General features: G+C 37.8%; 4 protein-coding genes and 1 long non-coding RNA gene across 8 annotated transcripts; 2 read left to right on the top strand and 3 right to left on the bottom strand.

Annotated features, from left to right (window-relative positions):
* Window positions 1-938: 938 nt before the first annotated feature.
* On the top strand, window positions 939-1,806 carry LOC114826780 (uncharacterized). The gene is made up of 2 exons (XR_003775825.2): window positions 939-1,239; window positions 1,582-1,806. It is a non-coding gene; the product is annotated as an uncharacterized lncRNA (long non-coding RNA).
* Window positions 1,807-3,117: 1,311 nt separating this feature from the next.
* Window positions 3,118-4,353, top strand: LOC103444224 (increased DNA methylation 3). The gene is made up of 3 exons (XM_029107536.2): window positions 3,118-3,285; window positions 3,513-3,689; window positions 3,855-4,353. Exons 2-3 carry the CDS (start codon window positions 3,521-3,523, stop codon window positions 4,103-4,105), a joined length of 420 nt encoding a protein of 139 aa, XP_028963369.2. The 5' UTR covers window positions 3,118-3,285; window positions 3,513-3,520; the 3' UTR covers window positions 4,106-4,353.
* Window positions 4,354-5,570: 1,217 nt separating this feature from the next.
* Window positions 5,571-7,406, bottom strand: LOC103444225 (uncharacterized). Its single transcript, XM_029108616.2, has 3 exons — window positions 7,098-7,406; window positions 6,028-6,132; window positions 5,571-5,913 (listed from the first exon to the last, which is right to left on the bottom strand). The coding sequence occupies exons 1-3, from the start codon at window positions 7,140-7,142 to the stop codon at window positions 5,800-5,802; spliced, it is 264 nt and encodes an 87-aa protein (XP_028964449.1). The 5' UTR covers window positions 7,143-7,406; the 3' UTR covers window positions 5,571-5,799.
* Window positions 7,407-8,046: 640 nt separating this feature from the next.
* Window positions 8,047-13,721, bottom strand: LOC103444226 (protein FAR1-RELATED SEQUENCE 11). Of its 3 annotated transcripts, none has more exons than XM_008383147.4 (4): window positions 13,564-13,721; window positions 11,606-12,643; window positions 10,235-10,678; window positions 8,047-9,284 (listed from the first exon to the last, which is right to left on the bottom strand). In XM_008383147.4, the coding sequence occupies exons 2-4, from the start codon at window positions 12,599-12,601 to the stop codon at window positions 8,667-8,669; spliced, it is 2,058 nt and encodes a 685-aa protein (XP_008381369.1). In that variant the 5' UTR covers window positions 12,602-12,643; window positions 13,564-13,721; the 3' UTR covers window positions 8,047-8,666. The 3 variants fall into 3 exon arrangements, with proteins under 3 accessions (XP_008381369.1, XP_008381370.1, XP_008381371.1); XM_008383148.4 differs by having other exon boundaries at window positions 13,560-13,700; XM_008383149.4 differs by having other exon boundaries at window positions 13,284-13,567.
* A 2,371-nt stretch (window positions 13,722-16,092) lies between these two features.
* LOC108171865 (uncharacterized) lies at window positions 16,093-25,110 on the bottom strand. 2 transcript variants are annotated; one of them, XM_029108614.2, is made up of 4 exons: window positions 24,824-25,076; window positions 24,408-24,536; window positions 17,218-17,316; window positions 16,093-16,742 (listed from the first exon to the last, which is right to left on the bottom strand). In XM_029108614.2, the coding sequence occupies exons 1-4, from the start codon at window positions 24,918-24,920 to the stop codon at window positions 16,351-16,353; spliced, it is 717 nt and encodes a 238-aa protein (XP_028964447.2). In that variant the 5' UTR covers window positions 24,921-25,076; the 3' UTR covers window positions 16,093-16,350. The 2 variants fall into 2 exon arrangements, with proteins under 2 accessions (XP_028964447.2, XP_028964448.2); XM_029108615.2 differs by lacking the exon at window positions 17,218-17,316 and having other exon boundaries at window positions 24,824-25,110.
* Window positions 25,111-25,596: the final 486 nt, after the last annotated feature.

The raw sequence follows: 25,596 nt of genomic DNA, 5'->3' as shown, positions 1-25,596 counted from the left end.
ATTTATTGCAAACTTGAATTGAAAGAGATTGAATTCAAAGTTGTGTGAATTATAGCCCAATATCCACCATATTTATAGCAAAAAAAAATTCAAATCCAACGGCTAGCTGACGTCACTTAGCTGTTGGATTTGAATTTAAGTTGTAGTTTTTAAATAATAAATTATATTTGGCCCTATGGCCTTTTGGCCTTCGGTTGGAGACGATTTTTTGTGATAGGGCTAAAACAAACCCTATGGCCCTCGGTTGGAGATGGAAGCAAATATGGCCTTATACTGGTCATTAAAATATTAATTTATTGGAGGGTCAGATGGCTAAAATGAGCCCTCTGGCCGGCCCTCGGTTGGAGATGGCCTTAGGAAAGCAGTGTTGTGGAAAGCGAAGACGAAGGCGAAGGCGCGGTTTCAAGTGCGATATAAACATGGTACAATTGAATTTTGTACAATGGAAGCCTTGATACACTCTTAGAAAGGTACCACTTAACATTGCAAACCATACTAGTCCAATGCTTCTTTGGAGCACAATTACTTGCAGTTACAAACAATCTTTTTTCTTTTGGGTAAATTACACAAAACCACCTCAATTATGAGTTGCATAACAACCTTATACCTCATGTTTTAAACATTTCAATGTCATACCCCATCTTATGAATTTATTACAATGTCATACCTCCGTTAACTTTTCTGTTAAATGTTGACGTGGCAAGAGTGGAACCCACTCATTTGTCTACTGAAATAAAAAATGAATGAATTAATAATAAATTATTGTTATTTATTTAACAATTAAATTTAATTAAAAAAAATTTGTGGGCCCCCCATCCCCAATCTCTCTCTTTCTCCCTTAAAATCTCTTTTCTCTACCAACTATCACCGTCTCTTTCTTCTCTATGTTCACAGAGAAGCCGACCCCCAAAGAACAGCCACGTTCCAGACCACATCCACAACCGTGTCACTCTCTCTTCTTTTCTCCCTCAACGCTCAACTCCCAACTTTCTCTAACCTCTCACTCTGTACACTAACACAAATGGATGCCGCCACCACCTCACGATTTTTCGATGAAAAATATGTCAATTACTCGTCGGATTGGACGAGACTAAGGCCACATATCACTTCCCCTTCATCTTGAGGTTAGGATTCGAGCACGGGAGGCTCGAATTTGCCTCAATTTCGTGAGAAACCACAAGCCCAGTTTTGGGCTAACAAGCTCAGGCCATTATCCGACCACAACTTGGCCTAAAAATGGTATATTTCTATTCCTTGTTTTGTGATCTCCATTTTGAGATAAATTTCGTGTGTTTTGGTAAAGGTTGGAGGTTTAATGGAGCATAGGCTGCAGCAGTGCAACATGCGGTTACAACAGTGCAACTTGTGGCTGAGGGGTGAAGAAAGAGACGCAAGTTAAGAGAGAAGGGAGAGCTTGAAGGAGAAAAATAGAGATTGGGTGTGGGGGCCACAAAATTATTATTTCTATTAAATTAATTGTTAAACAAACATGGGGTCCATAAAATTATTTGTTTTTAATGAAATTTAATTGTTAAATAAATAAGAATAATTTATTATTAATTAATTAATTTTTTATTTCAGTTAACGAATGAGTGGGCTCCAGTCCTACCACGTCAGCATTTAACAGAAAGGTTGATGAAGGTATGACATTGCGACAAAGTTATAAGATGATGTATAACATTGCAATGTTCAAAATATGGAGTATGAGATTATATGCGACTCATAGTTGAGGTGATTTTATGTAATTTATCCATTTTCTTTTGTATTTTAAATAATATTTACTTCTCTTTGTTTAAGATCAGCAAATTATTTCATATTTGACATAGGTGGTAATGAATATTTTATTTCTAATATATGTCAATGGAAACAATTTTTCACTTTAACTAATAGGGGTGACCATTGGGTGGGTTGGTCAGGTTGGACTTCATCTCTTTGCCTAGCTCAATAGGCTCGGGTTGTCAGTATTACAACCCCTTTTACACAAGAAAATAGGCAAACCAACCCACCCAAACCATTTTAGGATGGGTTGGGCTGGATGGTTTTCATGGGTTGGATTTATTTATTTTTTCTCTTATTCCTAAAATGAGTATGAGCGACAAATAAATAAACAAGTGAATTTGACGCTGTTGACTCAATCCTAAGAGTAGCTCTAGCGTTGCAACGGCCCCCTTGGGCAACTCACTATTGAATAGCCTCAAGTGAACTGTAACTGCCTTCACTGAACAGTAATTGTCTTTTGCATCTCCACCCTAAACTGAATAGTCATGGCAATAGGCAATAAAATATTAGTATTTTTTATTTTATAAAATAATAAAAAATAATTTTATTTGTAATTTCGGATATGATTTTCAATCGGTCTTGTTGTACTACGTGTCATTAAATAAGAAATTACAACCCAAAGTATCCGAGAAAATATAAAATTATGGTGTAAGTTGGAAGATAATGATACCATATTTATAGAAAAACTAAATCAAATTTTTTTTTTGGATTTTTTTATTTTTTTTGGGATTTTTTAATTATTTTCTTTTTTTGTTTATTAATTATTTACCTTTTTATTAATTTTTTTACTTTTTTTTATTAATTTTATATCGTGGCTGACATCAACCATGCATCACATTCCCCTCGGGCTCTCGTGCCACCAATTCGTGCCGGGCCTCTCACTCGGGCCCCTTCCCTCCCCAGTCGCTCACATGGGCTGGAGGTTGTTGCTGGGGCGTGTGGGTCATTCCCGTCACTTGTCCATTGGGTTCCAGCATACGTTGGAGCTGCTCTAATATTGATAATTTTAAACCTTCCATTCAAAAAATATTTTGTGACCTCAAAGGCTCAAACAAATTACTCCGAGTTAAATAGCAATTTATTCCTTTCCTTGTACAATTGATATACAGTAAGTAGCATGCATGCACCAACCAATGGTTGATTTGGTAGTACTAAAATAAATTTTATAACCTCAAACAAATTACCTAATTAAATTCCAATTTTATCTCCTTTCCTTTCTCACTACAATTAACGCAAAATTGTGTGCTGGCCCAACCCATTTTCCTAGTTACCAAATCTAGACCCGGCCCGTTTTCAAATTGGAAAATCTGCTTTTCAAAATTCACTCCGTCCAAAACACTAGGATCCGGTCCGGATTAATTTTGCCGCGACCCGACGAACCCGAGCGTATCTCCCATTTCCGACCACCAATCCGAGGACCTGGGGTGTTGGATTGTTCAGAAACCCATCCATTTTTTGATGTATTGGAAGATTCTCCGTCATTTTCCCTCGGTTTCGGCGACGCCGGTATGAAATTTCATAACACAATTTTGGATTGCGGAATTATAATTTTCTACAATAATCTATGCCAATGGGAGGGAAGAGTTTGAATCCGACGCAGTACGTTGAAGAGGAAGGCCAGAATCACGTGGGCAACCCACGACTTGCATTTTTGTACAATTTTGATTGTTTTGTTATGTTTTCCTACTGTGGTGCATTCTAAATATTTGAATGAAATCTGATCTGAGTGTCAGTGATCAAGATGGGAGCAGAAAATGTTGGGAATCGTCATCCACGTTCGAAGGAGTCGGGCGTTGCTTTGACCGGAACATCAATTGCAAAGGAAGGTAGTGGCGGTGTTGTCGACATTGGCGAGAGCGAAGCTGCGTACCTTGCTCGAGTTGCACTTCCTGGTCTCCGAACGAATCGAGGTAATGTGTTTTCACTTTCAGTTCTCAATTCTCAATCCTCAATCCTCAATCCTCGTAGTTGTTCGTGTGTCAGCTAAACATAATGTAGTCCGAGATTGCGAATTTCATTGACCAACTATGAAGTAGGAGATAATTGGTGGGAAATTTGGTTTATCTTTAGCGCAGGTAACGTAAAATGTGTTATCCAACGTGATGGAAAGGTTCATATACAAGGAGTCATGAACGGTGTTGAACTTTTGAGAAACTCATCAACTGTGTACCATATGAGAGTCCAGCAACTATGCCCGCCTGGACCATTTGCCGTTTCTTTCACTCTTCCCGGACCTGTTGATCCCCGTCTCTTTTCTCCCCATTTCCGGCATGATGGACTCCTCGAGATCGTCCTTCTCAAATCCAGCAAATTAAGCAAAAAGTGAAAAATCAAAGCACATCCAAAGCTAGTTTAATTGAGTTGAACAATGATGACGGAGATGTAACTGGCAATGGTCCAATGGAGAACAGGAGTGATACAAATTCCAATGGTGTTTCAACCTTTCGATCTAGGGTTTGTCTTTTAATTTCCTACTGTAACTTAAATCGTAAAGGGTTGTTGAGGATTTAAGTTTTGAGAATGTTTTCCTGCACAAGGATTTTCGTATTGTGAAATAAAGAACGCGTGTGCAGCCTTCGGAGTGATTCAAAATTATCTTTGATCTTGTTTCAGTTTTTTAATTTTCTTTGCTTCCGTTAGCATAAATTCTGCCCATAACGTGCTGGCCAGTCTCTGATGAAGCTAGAGCACCCATTTAAAGCTCTGCATTGTGGCATTTGTTCGAGTCTCTTGGTGATTAGGGATAGACAACGGTTATGGCGGACGGGTAACCGCGGTTATTTATCAATAACTATTTATTCTCATACCCGCATAACCGTTTACCCATTGGGTAATTGCCTAAACGATTATATTCATACCCATAACCGTTTATAAACAGTTAACCATACCCATAACCGTGTACCCATTTAACCTTAACCATTTAATACCCGTTAATCCATTTATTATTTATTAACCTGTTTATCCTTTCTTTTTTACCATTTACTCATTTTCACCCGTCTACGTATTTTTTTAACAAGTTGAAAATTAAAAAAGAAAAATTTGTCATAATTTTCTTTTTTTAATAATTAAACACCGTTATAGGTACATTCATCATACATTTCTGCATTTTAATTTTTGAAAACCCTTATACCATTCCAATAATTGAAATAATAGTTTACCGATGATATTTTTAATTGTTAACAATGAGGGTAATATACAATTTGCTAAGTATTATTGGGTTACGAAAACCATTAAAAAACAGTATTATTGGGTTATTTAACTCGGAATGTAAAATATTAACATAAATATATATAATGAACCATAAAATTTAAAGTGGTTAAGGAAAACTATATTATATTAGCTATAGAAATCATGCACTATAGTCAATAACATTGATCTAAGTTTTGTCCGATAGGGAACATGGTTTGTGTTAATTTTACATATATAAAATAAATCGATAAATGGTTATCCGTTTATAACCGCGATTAACACCTATAACTGCCCATTTAAATTTCACGGATAAACGGTTATACCCATAACCATTTAAAACTAAACGGTTACTCATAACCGTAACCGTTTAATTTAAATGGACGGATAACCCGCGGTTACCCATAATCAATGGGTATTTATCCATCCCTATTGGTGATACAAGGTAAGGCGATCCTTTAAAATGTCGTTGCGAAAGCAGTGAAACGAAACTAGTGGTGATCGTGGATTGAAATTCAAGCGATGCCATTCGCCAAAGTTTTCCCAAGTAACGTAGATTAAACTTCTAGTTACGATTTAGCATACATATCTCAAGAGGACAAAGATTTGCAATTTAAAGAAGCTGCTCATGTATTATTCAACATATAACACAGTTCCATTGAAACTATGACTGATAATGAATCATACTTCTATTTTCGACAGATAATATTCCTCAAACTTCCAAATTATTCTGAAACATTCTCTTACACATCAATGTCGTGGAAGCGTAATCTGTGGAAGTATACCTGATATTGCGCCTTATTTCCGTCGCTGAAAGAATGCCTCGGTTTGCTATTAAGCTTGTACAGAACTCTCAGTGGTTATCTCAGCAGTTTCCTTCCTCAAAGTTTGTAGCCTTTCCTTGAGTTTTTTACTCTCTTCAAAGTTTGCCTTCCTCTTCACAGCTTTCTGTTGCAGTAATTCCAAAACTATTACCCCAAACCCCAAAATAATTAACAAGACTCTACAACAATTATCGGTTTCTATTTTTGAAATAAAAAGACTCGGATAACTAAGACTTACTTCCTGTCGGAAACAACGGTCGAGCTGTATTTTGAGGTCTGTACATTCACCAAAGAATTTTGCAATAGGATGATCTACATGACACTTCTGAAACTCCTCGATGATCTACACCCGCACACAAAGAGAAATAAAATAAATATATCAACTTGCTGCTTAATTTCATAACTTGAATAGCAAAAACTGAAACTTCCTACACCAGAAACCATCTGAGACCTCAAAATAGGAGTCTTGACGGTAGTTTTCGTGTCAAGATAACAACTTTCATGACTTTTCTTGGCAGATTTACGAGAGATGTTTGATCAAAACCATCTTCCCTTAACCTCATAAATTGTAACCCCAAACTGTATCCAGCTATAACAGAACTGGCTGTACAAATCCTGATACATAACTCATCTATTTGGTTGCGTATGTGTAGCTCCATACGTGTTTATATCATGAATGAATTAGGTTACACAACTCTTGTCTATAAGTTGTCAATTTTTCTCCATTTGAAATCAAACATTAGCTGGGCTACACACTGGCAAGCCTCCTATGAATTAGGTTCGTTTGGAAGTGCTTTAAAAATAACTGAAAACGCTTTTAGAAAAAATGTTTTTGGGTTCCAAAAGCAATTGAAGTGCTTTTGCAAGAATGACTAGTTATGTGCTTCTTGTAAAAAGCGTTTTCCAGGATTCAATTGCATTTTTACTATGGATTGATTCGAAAAACATTTTCATCAAAAACGCTTTTAGTTATTTTAAAATCACTTCTAAACGAGCCCTTAGACTACCCGTTTGAAAATGCTTTTTCAAAAAGCACTTATGCTTAGAAGCATATCTTCCAAAAAACACTTCAAATGCTTTTTTTGTTTATAATTGTACTGGCAATTTGGCACAGACAGACGCAACTAGTTACGGGTTCAGTTTCCCATTAAGTTGAATACAATCTATGAGACGCCGAAGCAATTCAGGCAGTGAATCACATGACTCCCAAACTACACAAACAGAGACGATCCAATCCCGAAATCATATAAATAATTTGATAAAAAATAAAGAGAAAAAGAAGCAAAGCAAAAGGGAGGGAGAACTCACTTGTGCACACATGGGGTGCTTGTGTAGCGTCAATGGAGGATGCATATTTAATCTGTAACACCCAATTGAATCAAAATCTACAGCAACCTGCAGAAACTATAATTTTTCGATAAGGAAAACGAAATTTGGGCAAATTGAGGAAATGGGAAATTGGATTCCTTCACTTGCGATTTGCTGCTGCGTGAGTCTGTCTCAGGTCCTCCTCCTTCAGGCTTCGCATAAACTAGAGGGTTAAGGTTCGCCACGCTTTGCCTATACCGACTGCAGAGAAAAATGCATATCACTGGTACAAAAATAGGGGTTAATTGCATTTTACACCAAAACATTTGAAGCCATTTGTAAATTAGGTTTTGAGATTTCAATTTTCGCAAATTAATACCATTAATATTAAAGGAAAATTAATAAAAATGTCAAAATAACTTTAATTTTAATGAAAAATGACAAATAAATATATAATGAATAGTACCAGAAAATGGTAAAAATTTAATTTTTCATTAAAAGTGAACAGTACCGAAAATGTTTCGTTAAAAGTCCTTAATATTAATTTTCGAATTGCATCAATTAAACCACTTTGTAAAGTCTAATTAGAATGTGAAACTTAAAGAGAGGTTGAATTGGTACAACTTTGAAATCCCGTTGTGTAATATACGGAAATTGAAATCTTGTGACCCATTTTGGTAATGACGTCTAAACTTTGTGATGTAAAATGCAATTAACGAATAAAGGGCATAACAACGTAGCACGGGTAGGCAGCTTTGCTGGTTAATGGGCCTTAAAAAGCTGCTTGGGTCTAACTGTAAGTTGGGTTGGGCTGTGTTTTTGTGCTTGAGTTGCTTGGCCCACTGTTATATGTGGTTAAGAGCTGTTTTCTATTGTGAACACCAACTCTGTTTTACTCACAGGTTGTTGGGTTTTTTTTTCTTTCGTCAAACTGAAGAAGATGCAGATATAAGATGTGGCATCCATTCGAAGTTGCCGAGGTTCGATTTTGATTCTTAGTTATGTCTTTCTTGATACAAGTGATATTGGGAGTGCGGGATCGAACAAAGAACATCAAATACATGAGTAAATGCTCTTATCGCTTCGAGCTACAAGCCTCTTGCCTGATTTTAGTTGGCGTGCACCGCTGCATGTTATTGTCAATTCCAAATATCTCCAGGGTGCTCCAGTTGTTGGTAACCAATCCAACCTTGTTTCGTCTGGTGTCCCTATTTCGTGAAGACAAGGAACCGCGTGACACTCCGACTCAATCAACTGAGGGAGAAACATCCGTCCATTGCTTCAAAACAACCGTGCCTCTATGTATCCGCATTCTTTTATCCCGACTGGCAACAAGCAGAAATTTCTTCATCCATCGGCCAGAGTAGGGCATACGAAACAACCATCATCACATGGGTACCAAAACAACTACAAAAAAGGTCAAGCAACAACTTTATCCGACATACCAGCTTCCAAGCCTCTGATGCAAATTGTAGCTTCCAAGCCTGTCCGACTTACATTCTTTAGCAAACCTTGACAAGCGTCGCTGTCCATGAGAACTTGGACTACGCTATCTGTTTTAGGTATGAATCAAATATTCCTATGCGTAGAACAAATCTCTCTTGTACTTTGCAACGAAACAGGCTCCTCTCGTATACGAGATAAGAGAATGGAGACTTGCTCAGTTGCTATATCTAGTCTCTCCCTAGACTTGGCAGATTCTGTTACAAGAGTTGAGACTATATTCTGCAATAACTGTATTCTTTCCGCATGTTCATTTGGGGAACTCTGAAGGAGTTTTGCAGAAGGCATGCTGATCCGGCGCCATCGTGCAGGAATGTATCTATCAGGGATCTGAAAGCAATTTCCTGTGGATAGAACTCGAAGAGCATGCCGACAGAGAATTCCAGAGAACTCAAAGTGATGGCAACTGCAACTTATGATGCCTTCCCGAGGAACCCAATACACTTTACGACCTCCATCAGCTTTTGTGTGGTGTCGCACAAGAAAACCATCTTCCATCTGAAAAGATGCGTAGTGGGCAGCCAAAACAAGTTGTTCTTGAAGCTTAGAGAAAGCATGAGGTGTAAGGATTGAGGCAGCATGGGATTCCATGGGCGCTCCTGTTTTAAGGCAAATATTTTGGAGATTCTGTTGCATTGTTTGTTGTTCTCCAGCTTGATCTTTAAAATCCACAGCAACAGCCACCTGCTCATGCAAACCGAAGTAAACAATTGAGGACAAAAACACAAAAGAATAAATAAAAAAAAAAAAAAAAGAGATGCCTCATATATCATAAGATATGCCTCATGCATCTTCACAAAGAGACATGGCTCCTTAAATGTGCATCCTATAATACATCCACCTAAATGCGCATTAACCAACATGTATATTAAATAAGCTTCAGGCTAACTCTATTTCTTGATTAAGTTTATTTCCTAAATACCAGCAAAATAGGTTTTCCAAAAGTAGACTACTACTTCCCACAAACTTAATGACAGGTAAAATTATGTTCCATCCAAAAACACTTTCATACAAGTGTAGAAAATCAACTGTGATAGGTGTAAACCACACAGAGAAATCAGTAGAAGGAGCTATGCTTGTCATTCACGCGTGAAGCAATCACAGGAAAACATTGTTTACAGTACAGTCAGCACTCAGCAGGTTAACATTCATCAACCTCCACTTTACCCTCATAATTGGAATTGTGTACCATATAGAACCTCCATATAAGCTGAAAAATTGCACATTTAAACGGACTAATTGACAAAACTCAGGTTCCAAAGAATTTTTTTTTAAGTTTTAGCATGTCCGGGTCAAAGGTAGATAACACATTGACCACAGGAAGAAATATTACTGTAGCTCAACACTTCTTCCTCTGTAGTTACAGTTTTTGACCTGTTAAAATCGTGTGTGCTTTGATGTTGTTTGACACACGGAAACACACAAATTTCCATGTTCTGATGTACTACAAAATCTTAGGCAAGGTAGAATTACAAAACCACTTTGAATAAATAGCCTAATACTGAAATATCAATCTTCATATGTTAATATCATCTGCAAGCTACCTTTACATTTGACCAAGCAAGACACTAAAATGAATCAGAGTATAACCAGACCTTCAAATTTAATTGTAAATTGAGCAATGGGACACATACTTGTTCAACAAAGTGCGCAAGTCGGGTCTGTGCACTCAAAAATCGTTGGATGAATGCATTAATCGACTTTGACTGCCCAATTGCAGTCATTCCCGCAAAGAAATGGCTTCTCAAGAACGGTAATGCCCATAACGAACGTAGGCCATACAAGTTGACTATGTGCCTGTTAGAGTGAAGCCCAAAAGAATTTACCAAGTCCCTCCATCCTAACTCAAAATCCTCTATGGACTCCAAATTGTATATGCGGTAAAACTCACTCTTCCACTCATTGTAACGTTCACCCAAAACAGCATTGAACCAGGAGGGAAACTTTGCCACTATCATCCATATGCATAGTGCATGCTTAGCAGTTGGCATTTCCATGCTTATTGCTTCTTTCAGAAACACATTTTGGTCAGTTAATATTGTCTGTGGTGCCTTCCCATACATGAAGCTCAGGAATGCCTTCATACAAAAACGAAAACCAAAGTAAACTTGGGAGTGATGAAGTTTTGCAGATGCCAGACATTCATCATGAGTATAAGAATATTTCAACACATAAAAGTTTTAGTTCAAACTGGTTATCAGGAAAAGACTGATATACTGAACACATAAGAGGAGATGATTGTTGGCATTTACTAGGGGGTAAGAAAAGTCCCCAACTTCATTAGATAAACTGCCATAAATTTGATAAGGACTTGCTCCCTCGCATTATACAATTGTACTACAAAACTGCCAAAAATGATTCAAATCTAAAGTAGAAAAAAAGGAAAAAAAGAATCAGTCCCTTGCTTGAAGTATGAACCACAATCACCTAAGCAACATCTCTTACGGTTGACCAATCATTAATATTACACTTTAAGCTTTCTCACCTCCCACCTATCCTATTGAAACCCTTTATTTCAGAAACTAAGTTTAAACTGTCACATGCTTCCCTGGTTTACACTGTCACATGCTTCCATGGCTTTTGTTTGTGTCACAAAAGAGAATCCTAATTCATTTGCTAGACCAAGTTACTTATGGTATCCAACAAGGACTTGGATTGTCTGCCCTCCCATTTCAGTGCCCTCCTGTTTTGTGTGGTCAAGGTTAAGCCACGTCAACATTTTATATTATTTTTTTATAAAAATAATAAAACAAAAGGAAATAGTAATATAAAATGTTGACGTGGCTTAACCGTGACCACACAAACAGGAGGGCACGAGGAAGGCACTGAAATGGGAGGGCAGACAATCCAAGTCCATCCAACAATGTATTAGTCAAAGTCCAAATTAAACTTAAGTACCTATCAACGGGTATGTCCAAGATATCCTTACGGTATCCCTCTGTAAAGTATACAAGTGATGTGACAGATTTTATGAAGATGAAAAATAAACATAGTGTCACTCTTACCTTTAACGCCCACGAAAACGACCTTAAACTTTCCTCTCGTAGAAGCACACAGCCGAAAAAACAAGGCATACCATAATTGTTTATTCCAACCCATATCCCAAGTGGCATGTCAAATGCAGTTAAGCGGTGAGTAGTATCAAACACCACGGCATCACCAAATGACTCATATGCCTGGACTGATGATGCGTATGACCATGCAATATTCTCTAATCTGTGGTTTGAGTCGAGGGTGTACTCAAATTTGAAGTTGGGATCTTTCTCCTTGATACTTCTGCACATTCTTAACAAGTCAATACTCTCCTCTTCTGGATCTAATTTCCTAAATGACTGGAGTAAATTCCTAACATCCTTTTCAGTGAATGGTAAACACCCCGGTTCCACACACTTCTCCAGCTCCATGAGCCTCATCATTTGCTGCACCGAAATTCCTGTCTTGGCAAACATAAGTATCCGGCTCTTATCAGACTCAGAAATAGTTCGGTAAGCAGGAAGAAAACGAACTTGGTTTGGTTCCAAGAGTTCATGATTATGGTGGTTTGCAAAACCTGTGACACGCCATTCCAGTGCTCCTAATTCTGTTGTCTTGCTTATCCGCATGTAAGCTTGGCATCCGCATCGGGAGGACTTTCTGTTCCTTTGAGGTTTACTCTCACTGGAGTTTTTGATGGGGGTGTTTCCAGCCCGGTGACATACAAAGTAGCGTCTTGTAATTCCTTTTCCTACCCCAACTTTTCCCTCTGTGCGGTGCCTCCGGATTGAGAATCCACATCTCTTAGCAAATTCACTGTAGTATTCATAAGCTGCATCATGAGTAGAAAATCTTTGTCCAATATATGGAGTTAGATCATTTGTGGTCTCCAATGAAAGCCTGGTCTCATCAGGCGATTCCTCAGTGCTGCTGGTATCATCCAAAGACAAAGATCGTTGATCCGAAGCATCATCATAAACCACTAACATTATATTGTCATTCCTAAGTCCAGCGTCTTCAGACATCATATTGTCATTCTTCAGATTAGTGTAACTCTAATGGTTGCTTATCTGATATGAAAGAAATGAAAGAGTATTAATTACAGAATCAACCCAGTACATGAATACACGACAGGAGGACAAAACTTTTACTAGATAGCCCAAGTTAGCATAATAAACTGAAACTAACACATATGCGCCTAATACGAAAATAACAACAGAAAATAGATGAAGAAATCTTTAGTTATGGTACTACATAGCCCAACTACACATATAGAGATGATCCAAAACCAAAATCAATATCTTAGCTGAAGATGTCAATGTATCGATTCGCATTCGATTAATTTAATAAATACCAGTTATCATTTGACTAAAAAAATGTTACAACAACAACCAAGCCTATATTCCATTGCGCTCGATTTTGCGCCAAGTCTTCGGTTAGCACTAAGTACACCATATCTTTTCTTATGGTCTCTTTCATAAGTCTTCCTCTACCCTTTTGCTCTGAGCCTCCGTCTCATAATAGCATCTTCTAACCGGAGTATCAGTTGGTCTTTGGTTTAGGTCTCAAAATCATCTTAATCGATTTTCTCTCATCTCATCTTATGTTAGACGGAGGCTCAGGACTCAAAATTCCATTGAAGTGATGTGCAATTTATACATCTAAAAATATAAATAAAGATGAAGAAAGCAAAGGGGAAGGAGGAGTCACTTGGTGCTTGTGTAACGTCAATGGAGGATACATCATTTAACACCCAATTGACTCCAAATCTACATACACCTGCAGAAACTACACCAACCTTTTTTTTTATCCTGACATATTGGTCATATAAAAAATACCCAACTCAAATTTTCGACTGAGAACACGAAATTTGGGGAAATTGACGAAATGGGTTTTGAATCTGGAATACGATTGCTACAGAGAAGGAAGACCCAAAAATTGAGAAGCAGATATACGTGAGGATCATAGTCATATAAACACACACACCTACCCTTGGGAAATTGGATTCCTTGACTTGCTATTTGCTACGAATACAGCAGCTGAATCCACACACAAATGACAGGGAGCTGCTGTTGCTGCTGCTGCTGCTGCGTGCGTCGGTCTCAGGTCCTCCACCCTTGCCTACACGGACTACAGAGAAAAACACGGGAAGAAAAGAGGGTAGGCAGCTTGGTGGTCGATGGGCCTCAAAAGCTATTTGGGGCCAGCTGTCAGTTGGGTTGGGTTATTTTTTTATTTTTTTGTGGTAGAATTGCTTGGCCCAATGTTATATGTGGTTGCCAAATACACAATCACAATACGATATATTACTGAAAGATGTAAATTTGAGATTTCGTTTATTTTTTCTCTCGTTGGTGGTTGTCGCATCCTAAAGATACAAAAGGGATGTAAATTCACACTATCAGCACGAGTATCTACTAAGTAATGTTATTGTAGATTTGGGTCCCCCAAAAGATAAAGAGTTTGGCTATAATAGATCCTCGTTAAATTTGTATTACTCTAAATTTGTATGTGATATGCAAACTATTCATTGTCTTTATTTATTATTAGAAACAATTCTCTTATTAATTAAGGTAAGATCTGTGTATAGCAAATCAAGAATCTTAATTTGGGTTGATAGCTTACTTCACTGTTATACAATCGAGTCTCTCTTTCCCATTTTCTCTCTCTAAAATTCTCTTTGTGAAAGAGTTCCAACAACTTCGTTGTCGGCCCTAGCCTTTGGCTTGGGTGCCGGAGGCATCCTCCCTTCCTTCCTTCTTTTCTTCTTTTCCTCCCTCTTCTACTTTTCCTTTTGAGTTTTCTCGGGTTCTCTTTCATTTGCACTTTCCCTCTTTTCCTTCCCCTCATCTCCTCTGCTCCTCCCTCTTCCTTCATCTTTTCCAGTTTTCTCCCTTCCTTTTTAATTCTCGATTCTTCCCTGAGTTTAATCTCAGTTTTCCTTGATCCGGGTCTCAACTATCTAGGGATTCTTCTCCATTATCCGGCGTTTTTCGCCTGCTTTTACTGCTTTCTGTCTTTTATTTCCCTTCCTCCCTCTTCCCTAGCTATGATACTTTATGCCCATCCCACCATGTGCTTGGATTGACAGGCTCTAACCATAAATTGGATATCAGATCCACTTCCTTCCCTCACTTCCCCTCCCTCAACCAGCATGCCGGATTTCCATCGAGGCCAAGTGTTGTGTATTTTACATAACCCCTTAGCCTCACCTTCTTCCCATATGTTACTTTGTTTGTATATGTTTGCAGGGTTTTGTGAAGGGAACTTGGATTTGATGTCTACTTTCTCGATTCGGAGTTTGACTTTCTTCAAGGATGTGACGGCGGCGGTGATGTGGTCTTTGCTGTTGGAGATTAGGGATTTTTATTGTTTGTTTTCTGCTGCCTTCAAGCCTAAGCTTGTGTGGGCCTCTTGTTGTATCTTGGGTTGCTGCTCTCATTTTGCTTAAGCCTTTTACTTTGCCTGTAGTTGTTTACCCGATCCTTTTTGGGCCTTATACTAATTTTTATTGTAATGAAAGTTGTCTTCGTGACAAAAAAAAAAAAGAAAAAAAAAGAGAATAAAAAAGCATATGAAAAAAAGAGGACCTAAAATTTACCCTTCTAACAATGAAAACAATAAAGTACAAGAAAAGAGGGGGATATAAAACATAACCCCTCCAAAGCCAAACATAATGGTCTAAACTTGCAAAACAGATCGAACAACATCATAAGGTTAAGAATAAAAAAGTGAGACAAACATGTATACCGAGATGTACATAAATTTGAGAAGCGGAAATCAAGAAAGCCAATATAGTTCGAAAACAAATCGGCATGAGCTATCAACGGAGCGAAATCATGCCATACCAAAGTTGGAGAAGAGACCCATATTAGCAAATTTTTCCGCAACAACTTTCCATTCACAATGTATGTGAGAGTTGTTGAAAGTCATCTTCTGAATGCGGTCCAAACAAATAGACTATTGTGTATGAAGAGGTCAAAGAAGACCAAAATCAGTCGATTGGAGAGCAAAAATACCACTTTCCAACCAAAGACAATGCCAACCCAATTGATGTGCAAATTCTAGACCAATAAAAATTGTTGATAATTATGCAAAAAAAGAGTTGCAATGACCAATTCCTTGGCAGAAACCACCAAAACAAGAGTTGCAATGACCATGACAATCCCTGAAAATTCCTTCACAAGAAGCTGGACCACGATTTCCTTAACACAAACCATTTGAATTAAGTTTAATCCAAAAAAACCCAAGAAGACCAAAGCACACGAAGCTGGACCACGATTTTCATGTCCTTTAGTTTCCAAAATTTAGTCTACAAATTTTGGAAACCTAGCATTGCCCTTTTCTATTAAATGCCTCCCCTCTCCTTACTCCGGAGCGGTTCACATTTTTGTTTTTCTTTAACAACTGGTCCTTTCTCCGGAGCGGTTTACATTTTTGTTTTTCTTTAACAACTGCCATTTTGCTTACAGTTGTTAGGTCGAATGATGCACAAGCAGTGATCAAAAAAACAATCGAGTACATATCAAACTGCCGCAGCTAGCTATTGTAACTTCCTAGACTAGTACGATCGAGCAACATAGTATCTATCTGCTATCGCCAGCCATGAATGGCGACGGAGCTAGCTTATTCCAAAACAAACATGGCATATACAGAGTGCCCAAACTAAAGAAAATAGAGAGAAAATTAAGTAACTACCATGAAATAACGTCCTTAGACGATACAACTGCTCCAGCATTCGTACATCCCAATCCTCCGCTTCAGCAGGATCATATCACTAGAGATACAGGATCAACGCATTTTCCTTTGTATCCTCCTTCATTCGTCTTGGGATCTTCGAACACTCACCAGTGATGTGCTGACCCCACACTTTACATATATAACAATACACGTAAACAGCACGGCTGATATTATGCTTGCACCTGTTACGCACTGAAGGACAACGCAAACAAACTATTACATAGCCCTTGCCAACCTCAGATACGCCAGCTAGGACACGACGGAGGTAGGAGCACTCACAGGTCCAGTGGCTAACCTTGAGGCAAACACGACAAACTTTGTTGACACATTTCTCAGGCTCACAAGTTTTCTTCTCTGAAGTTGTATCCTCAAGTTGGACGTTGAGTTCAGTCAGAGAGTCTTGAACAACATTTTTCTCTTTCTTCTTATCTGTTTTTAATTTACGGAAAAGTATAGAGAAAAAAATTAATAATATATCATATATAAGTATGTATCTATACATATGTATGCATGCATTTCTGTGTATGTTAAGAAGCATCTGGATAAAGATAATTAACAAAGCTCAGCATATGCATGCCGCAAATATACATATATACATATAATTGAATCCACTCCTGCGAAATTTGTTAAGAATTCTGCCCAGGTAACCACAATATGACTAGTTGCTATTTATATAAACCCTAAAAGATACATATACGATATATTAAAAGGGATAGAGTTTTATGCACACAAAAGAATTAGTTATCAAATTAATTAAATTCACACACAGAAGCCTAAAACCAATTTTTTGCTTAGTATGTTTGCTCAAACTCAAAGCATGTCATCAGCGAAATCGAAATTATTTCCTCCTCACAAACCCTAAAACAAAAAACGAAAAGCATACCAAAATGAGTCCGGAATTCACCTAGGAGCTTCGGCTCTTGAGCTGAGTTCATCACCTGCCAGGATCCTGATCCCATGCGAAGCTTGGCCTTTGATTTTGCTGTCAGTCGACGGTTCATGGCTATTTCAGAGAGAGAGAGAGCCAGCGAGGGCTTTGAGGTTAGATTTGGGCCATAGCGAGATTGATAAGGGAGGGAGGGGGGCTTCGGCGGGTAGCATATGGGTTAGAGGGATAAGAGGTTTCCCTTATATACTAACTTTTGGGGTTTAATTACACTAACTCCCCTGAGGTTTATAGGCGATTTCATAAAATCTCTTCAAGATTGAAACCTTACACTAACACCTCTCAAACTTTTACGTAACCTTTTCAGTCAAATTTTTGCTGATAAATTGACAATTATAGCTTATTATTGATAAAGAAAATCTTTATAATTCAATAGAAAAAGAAAATATTAAAAATTTAATTAAACATTAAAGAAATATCTTCTTCTGAAACGCTATAGACATAAATTGTCTTCTTTGTCATCTTCGTCTGTGCAAGTTTAATCCAAATTAAATCTCGAATTCGAAAGATAATTAACAAAGCCCATCATATGTATGTATGTATTTATGTGTATGTTAAAAAGCATCTGAATGACAAAGCCTAGCATACGCATGCCGCACATTTACATATATACATATAATTGAATCCACTCCTGCGAAATTTGTTCAGAATTCTGCCCAGGTAACCACAATATATCTAGCTGCTATTTATATAAACCCTAAAGGATACATATTTGATATATTAAAAGGGATAGAGTTTTATGCACACAACAAATTAGGTATCAAATTAATTAAATTGACGCACAGAAGCCTAAAACCAAATTTTTTACTTAGTATGTTTGCTCAAACTCAACGCATGTTATCAGCAAAATGGAAATGATTTCCTCCTCACAAACACTAAAACAAAAAATGAAAAGCATACCAAAATGAATCCGGAAATCACCTTGGAGCTTCGGCTCTTGGGCTGAGTATTAGAGTTGGTGTTTTTATATGTATTTCAATGGAGTTCTCTGTGTTAGAGTTTGAAGAACAAAGACAACAATGGTGTTTAGAGAGAAGATGATTGAATATGTCTCTTGGATTTCCACTCTGCAACAAAATACATTTTGTAACCGTTATGTATGTAGAGGAAGAGAGATCCTTCACTCATCAATACACAATACAATCTCAACCATTCATTACTATCATCCTATGAGATGATGCCACTTGTCTTATTCTATCACTTAGATCCTATGCTAGAGAAGAGACCACTTGGACTATGATCCAATGGCTTAGATTTCATCAGAAAAAAAAATCACATAAAAAGGAAATTCAAAATTTGTAACTTTAGCTCCAAGATATTAGCTCAAGGGTTACACATCAACACTCCCTTCTAACCCTTTAGCTGATTTCACACCAAGTAGATCTCTTAGGTAAACAAATTGATCATTTGACAGAGCCTTGGTTAGTATATCTGCAATCTGGTCTTCTGTTTTGCAGTAAACAAGTTCAATCTCCTTTGCTTGGATAGCTTCCCTGATGAAATGAAATTTCCGATTGATGTGCCTAGTTCTCTGGTGAAGAACTGGATTCTTTGCCATTGCTATGGCAGAAGTGTTATCACATGATTGGTGTGCCTTCCACTTGCTCATCTCCAAAATCTTCAAGCATAAACCTTAGCCATTTAGCCTGTGATGTTGCTTCTGCAGTACTGACATATTCTGCTTCTGCAGTGGACAATGCCACTGTGTTTTGTTTGATTGATGCCCATGAAAACATACCGAATCTTAATGTAAATGCATATCCTGAAGTTCTTCTCATGTCATCCTCACTTCCTGCCCAGTCACTGTCACAATACCCTATTAGAGTAGTTGTCTTCCTTTTCACAAATTCAATTCCAAAATCAAGAGTGCCCTGAATATATCTCAACACTCTTTTGGCTATTCCCATGTGTTTCTTTGTGGGGTTATGCATGAATCTAGCAAGTAAGCTAGAAGCAAACATTATATCCGGCTTTGTAGCAGTCAAGTATAACAAGCTACCTACAACTTGTCTATATTCACTTTCATTTGCTACTTCACTACCATCTGTCTTGCATAACTTCTCATTCACAGCTAGTGGTGTTGCCACTGATTTGCAATCTTTCATCCCAAATTTCTCAATAAGCTTCATTGCATATTTCCTCTGGTGGATAAAAATGTTTTTATCTGTTTGTACTACTCCCATGCCAAGAAAATGATGAAGTAACCCCAGATCAGTCATCTCATAATGCTGCATCATGTCATTCTTGAACTCTTCAAGTAGTTTTGGACAGCTTCCAGTATATACAATATCATCCACATAGAGTGAAACTATAATGATACCTGTAGCTTCACTAGTTTTAACATAAAGTGTTGCTTCACTAGAGCTTTTCTTGAAACCTGCCTTGCTAAAATAGGAATCTATTTCATCATACCAGGCTCTTAGAGCTTGCTTCAACCCATACAGAGCCTTGTTCAACTTAAAGACCTTGGTTTCTTCACTCTCTTTCACGAAACCTTGTGGCTGCTCAACATAAACCTCCTCTTTCAAAGCTCCATTCAGAAAAGAGACTTTACATCCAACTGATATAGATTCCATTCCTTCTGTGCAGCAAGTGTTATCAAGGTCCTAATAGTATCCAATCTTGCAACTGGAGCGAATGTTTCATTGTAGTCTATCCCAGGCTTTTGGGAATAGCCTTTTGCCACCAGTCTGGCCTTGTTCTTCTGTACGGATCCATCAAGGTTCAGCTTGGTTTTATAGACCCACTTAACACCAATGATTGGCTTGTCAAATGGTCTGTCAACTAGCTCCCATGTGTTATTATTCTCAATCATTTCAAGCTCAGATTTCATTGCATTTTTCCATGACTCATCTAGAATAGCTTCTTCATAGTTTTCAGGTTCTACAATGCACATGTTACACTGAGCCATGATCTCATTAACACTTTTCCATTTCTGTGGTGTGTGGTTAGTTGTTTGAGAGCTTTCAAAAACATTCTCACTTAGTGGTGTAATAACATCCTCCACTTGAGTTGATGCATCCAAGAGTTGACTTGGTTCACATACTTCCACTTGCTTCTGTCCTTCATTACAATCTGCCATTTGATTCTCAACAAACATGGGGACATGTATTTTACTCTTATCAGTATTCTCCACTCCCATGAGGCATTCTTATCAAAGAGTACATCTCTAGACAGGATGATCTTATTGGAACTCGGATCAAACACCCTGTACCCCTTTTCACAGATTCCATAGCCTACAAAAATACATTTGCAACTATTTTCTTCAAGCTTATGCCTTAGTGTTGAAGGAATGTGCACATAGCATAGTGACCCAAAAATCTTCAAATGTGCAATACCTGGTTTTCTACCAGTGTATGTTTCAAATGGAGTTATCTTCTTAGGAGACTTTGAGGGACATCTATTAAGTATGTAGACTGCAGTGTTCACAACCTCTGCCCAAAATGCATAAGAAAGACCATTTTCATGCATCATAGACTTTGCCATTTCCACCGCAGTCCTATTATTTCTCTTAGCTACTCCATTCTGTTGAGGAGAATATGCCATGGTTAATTGCCTCTGAATTCCAAGTTCATTGCAGTAATTGTCAAATTCGGTTGATAAGAACTCTCCACCCCGATCACTCATTAGACATTTCACTTTATATCCACACTGCAACTCTGTCATTGCTTTAAACTTCTTGAAACAATCAAATGCACTTGACTTGTTCCTGAGAAAATATACCCATGACATCCTAGTACAATCATCAGTGAACAGCAGAAAGTACTTATTTCCAGAGATAGATTCAGTTTGCATTGGTCCACAGATATCTGTGTGAACCAATTCCAATGGAAGTTTAGCTATCCAAGCCGATTTTGATGGAAAATACTCTCTGTGTTGCTTTCCTAGCATGCAACCTTCACACATAATAGAGGTTTTCTCCAAATGAGGCAATCCATGAACCATTTCTTGATCTTCAAGCATTTTGATGCTTCTGTTATTTAGATGCCCTAAACGCTTATGCCATATCTGCATACAGTGTGTCACACTTGCTTTCAAGGCTAACTGATTTGCGGGCATCATTGTAAGAGGAAAACACCTTGTCATCTGCACTCTAACAACAAGATTATCCAGTGACCAACCATCGAAGATATTCACCACATTTCCTCCAAACACTAGATAGTACCCGTGTTCCATCATCTGTCCAACACTTAGCAGATTCTCTTCAAGTCCAGGAACAAGCATCACTTCTTGAATGTGCTTTCTTCCCAATTTGGTCTCTATCACAAGAGTCCCCTTTCCTGCAACCTGAACAATTTCTCCAGTTCCCATCTTCACCCTGGAAGTCAGATTCCTTTGAATGTTGATTAGTAACCTTTCATCACCTGTCATGTGGTTACTACAACCACTATCAATGTACCATGAGTGATTCACCTTCACATTTGTCATAGCATTACATGCATAGAACAGGGTACCAGTTTCTTCAACCTGGTTTACATAGTTCACCTTCTGTATATTTTTATTTCCATGGCAGTCTCTGAACACATGCCCAAGTTTCCCACAACCTGTGCATTTAGGCTTCCCTTCAAACCAACATTTGCCTTAATGCAATTTATCACAGTGTCTACAAGCTGTTTTGTTTCCATCATTAGAGACATTCGGTTTGTGAACAAAATTGGGCTTATTATCCCATTTCTTTCCTTTGGATTTCCAGTTTTTCTGAAATTTTTGATTTCCAGAATAACCTACTCCCTTAGGGGTTTTACCTCCAACATTTAGACTAGCAAAAGCTCGTTCTGTAGAGTTTTCAGCATGTCTATCCAATCTGAGTTCAAAACTTTTCAGAGAAGCAACTACCTCTTGAACCTCAAGAGTTTCAAAGTCCTTAGAGTGTTCAATTACAGAACAAATAGGATCATATGATCTAGGCAAACTAATCAACATTTTTTGCACAACTCTCTCTCTAGACAGATCCTCACCATAACTCTTCATTTGATTCATTATATCAAACAATCTAGTAAGATATACAGATAAGGATTCACTATCTTTCATACGAGTATATTCAAATTCTCGACGCAAACCTTGCAATTTTACGCTCCTTACTTGCTTATCTCCTCTGAACTCTTGCTTCAGAATGTCCCAAGCACCCTTTGAAGTCTCTTCGTTCACAATTCTGGGGAAAATTTGGTTTGAGACAGCACCTTGGATCAACCCAAGTGCACGAGCATCCTTCATCAAGATTTCAGCTATCGTCGGCTTCTCCACTTCAGTGACCTTAATCTCTTCTATCTTCTTCTTCTCCTTCTTTGGATCTGAAACATTGAACCCATTTTCAACGAGATCCCACAACCCATGAGATTTCAGAATGGTTTTCATTCGAATACTCCAGAACTCATAATTTTCTCCATTGAAAACTGGCGTGCGAAGCTCAGCAGTGCCCGATCTTGCCATATTAGACATCGGATTCAAGAAATCACACCACCTCGATCGTCGAATGAGCTCGATTTCAGCTCGAATCAATTTTCAGTTTTCTTCTCACAGATTTACGCCCAGTTTAGATAACCGAACATGGCTTTGAGGCCATATTAGAGTTGGTGTTTTTATATGTATTTCAGTGGAGTTCTCTGTGTTAGAGTTTGAAAAACAAAGACAACAATGGTGTTTAGAGAGAAGATGATTGAATATGTCTCTTGGATTTCCACTTTACAACAAAATACATTTTGTAACCGTTATGTATGTAAAGGAAGGGAGATCATTCACTCACCAATACACAATACAATCTCAACCATTCATTACTATCATCCTATGAGATGATGCCACTTGTCTTATTCTATCACTTAGATCCTATGCTAGAGAAGAGACCACTTGGACTATGATCCAATGACTCAGATTACACCAGAAAAAAAAAATAAATCACATAAAAAGGAAATTCAAAATTTGTAACTTTAGCTCCAAGATATTAGCTCAAGGGTTACACATCAACACTGAGTTCATCACCTACCAGGATCTTGATCCCGCGTGAAGCTTGGCCTTTGATTTTGCTGTTAGTTGACGGTTCATGGCTATTTAGAGAGAAATAGAGCCAGCGAGGGAGAAATTTTTAGTTATGACTGGAACACAAATGGTACACCATGTGTTTCTATGTAAGTGGTAGAAAATTTTAATTTTTAAGTTATTAACCTTTTAACATACATATCCCACAATTTATATGGAGACACGTGATGCACAACTTCGTGTGACTATCACACTGAAAAATCTCTCCCAGCCAGGGCTTTGAGGTTAGATTTGGGCCACATCGAGATTGAGAAAGGAGGGAGGGGGGCTTTGGCCGGTAGTTTATTGGTTAGAGGGATAAGAGGTTTCCCTTATATACTAACTTTTGGGGTTTAATTACAATAACACCCCTGTAGTTTATAGGCATCTTCATAAATTTTCTACAAGTTTGAGACCTTCGCTAGCACTCGATTTTTAATTCACTTTTACGTAACCTTTTCAGTTAAATTTTTACTGATAAATTGATAACTTTACCTTTATAACTAATTATTTAGACAATAAAGATAATCTTTATAATTCCATAGAAATCCATAAAGGATTTCTTATTAGACTTTTTAGCTAAAATAGTCTCTGAGATTTACATAACTCCGCACTTTGGTCCCTGAGATTTGAAATCGATAGAATTGGTCCCTAAGTTTTTCCACAATCAATCATTTTGGTCATTCCATGAAAAATCTCCAAAAAATTAGAATAAAATGACAAAAATACCCTTAATTTTTGCCAAATCATTTTGACCTATTGTTTATTATATTGAGGGTAATTTTGTTATTTTGATCATTATTTACATAATTGTTCACCGAATGACCAAAATGATTGATGGTCATGGACTACTTCTATTGATTTTAAATCTCAAGGACCAAAGTGAGAAGTTGGACAAATCTCAATGACCATTTTGGCTAAAAAAACCTTTTTATTATTTTGTTAGGCCACTGGTTTTGCACAAGCTTACAACCGAACCCTTACTCTTCGGTCTCCGGAGCGGTTCACATTTTTGTTTTTCTTTAAAAACTGGCATTTTCCCTACAGTTAGCTCGGATGATGCACATGCAGTTATCAGCCATGCACATTGCACTGTATGATACGACTTTCTTAGCTGGCTTAGAATTTCAACTGACCTTCATACAGGCTGATCTTGCACCACATGCCTTCATGTGACGGGTTCAGAAATGGCAAGCACTCCGAGTGGAGTTCTGCAGCTATGAACTCTGCAACCATGTCTACAGAAAATCCATTTGAATCCACTCCTGCGAAATTTGTTCAGAATTCTACCCAGGTCAACACAATACATCTAGCTGCTATTATATAAACCCTAAAAGATACATATACGATATATTAAAAGGGATATAGTTTTATGCACACAAAAAATTCGGTATGAATTAATTAAATTCACGCACAGCAGCCAAAAACCAAATTTTCTTTAGTATGTTTGCTCAAACGATCAAAGCATGTTATCAGCAAAATCGAAATTATTTCCTCCTCACAAACCCTAAAAGAAAAACGAAAAGCATACCAAAACGAGTCCGGAACTCACCTAGGAGCTTCGCCGCTTGGGCTGAATTCTTCCAATTCGAGGATACTGATCCCACCAGGGACTTGGCCTTTGATTTGGCTTTCAGTCGGCAGTTCATGGCTTTGTCAGAGAGAGGAAGGGACTGGGCTTTGTGGGCAGTTTAGGTTTATCACTGTGTTTGAGAGAGAGGGCTTTGGGGTTGAGAAGGGAGCGAGGGGGGCCTTGGCGGGTAGTTTAGGGTTAGAGCGATGGAGGGTTTAATTCATTAGCTAGTATATATTATAGCAGAATTGTTTTGTTATGTATATGTATGAGGTTATGCTTGTACTCTTTATTTATGAGATATGCTTTGTACTCTTATTCTTTATTTTGTTAACATGCTTTATTACAGTTTTTTTTTTTAAGAGAGTGGAGCGCAAAAAGAAAAAGAAACTTCGACACAAGTAATCACCATAGCTAATGATTCAGAGAAGGATTTTCAAACTCTTTTAGGCCTTCTACGAGAACACGGAACTACTAATATTCTATTGGATTTACATAATACGATTGTTATCGTAACCGATTCAAGAATATGTAAACTTTATGTGGTTATATAATTAAAACACAAATGAAGGAATTTTAGCTGACCTGATCATGAAGCGATAGCCATTGGAGATCAAACGAAGAAGATGAAGGATGCGGCAACACCAAAGTCTTCTACAAAGCACCTAGCTGGATACAACTACTTTATGGGAAGTGTTTGTTGTGTCTCTAGGGTTTGCAGGGACCTTGGTATTTATACTGGCTAGGGCATT

Source organism: Malus domestica, chromosome 09, assembly GCF_042453785.1.
Source record: "Malus domestica chromosome 09, GDT2T_hap1".
In the NCBI taxonomy this organism is placed as follows: Eukaryota; Viridiplantae; Streptophyta; class Magnoliopsida; order Rosales; family Rosaceae; genus Malus; species Malus domestica.
This window is presented reverse-complemented; position numbering and strand designations above follow the sequence as displayed.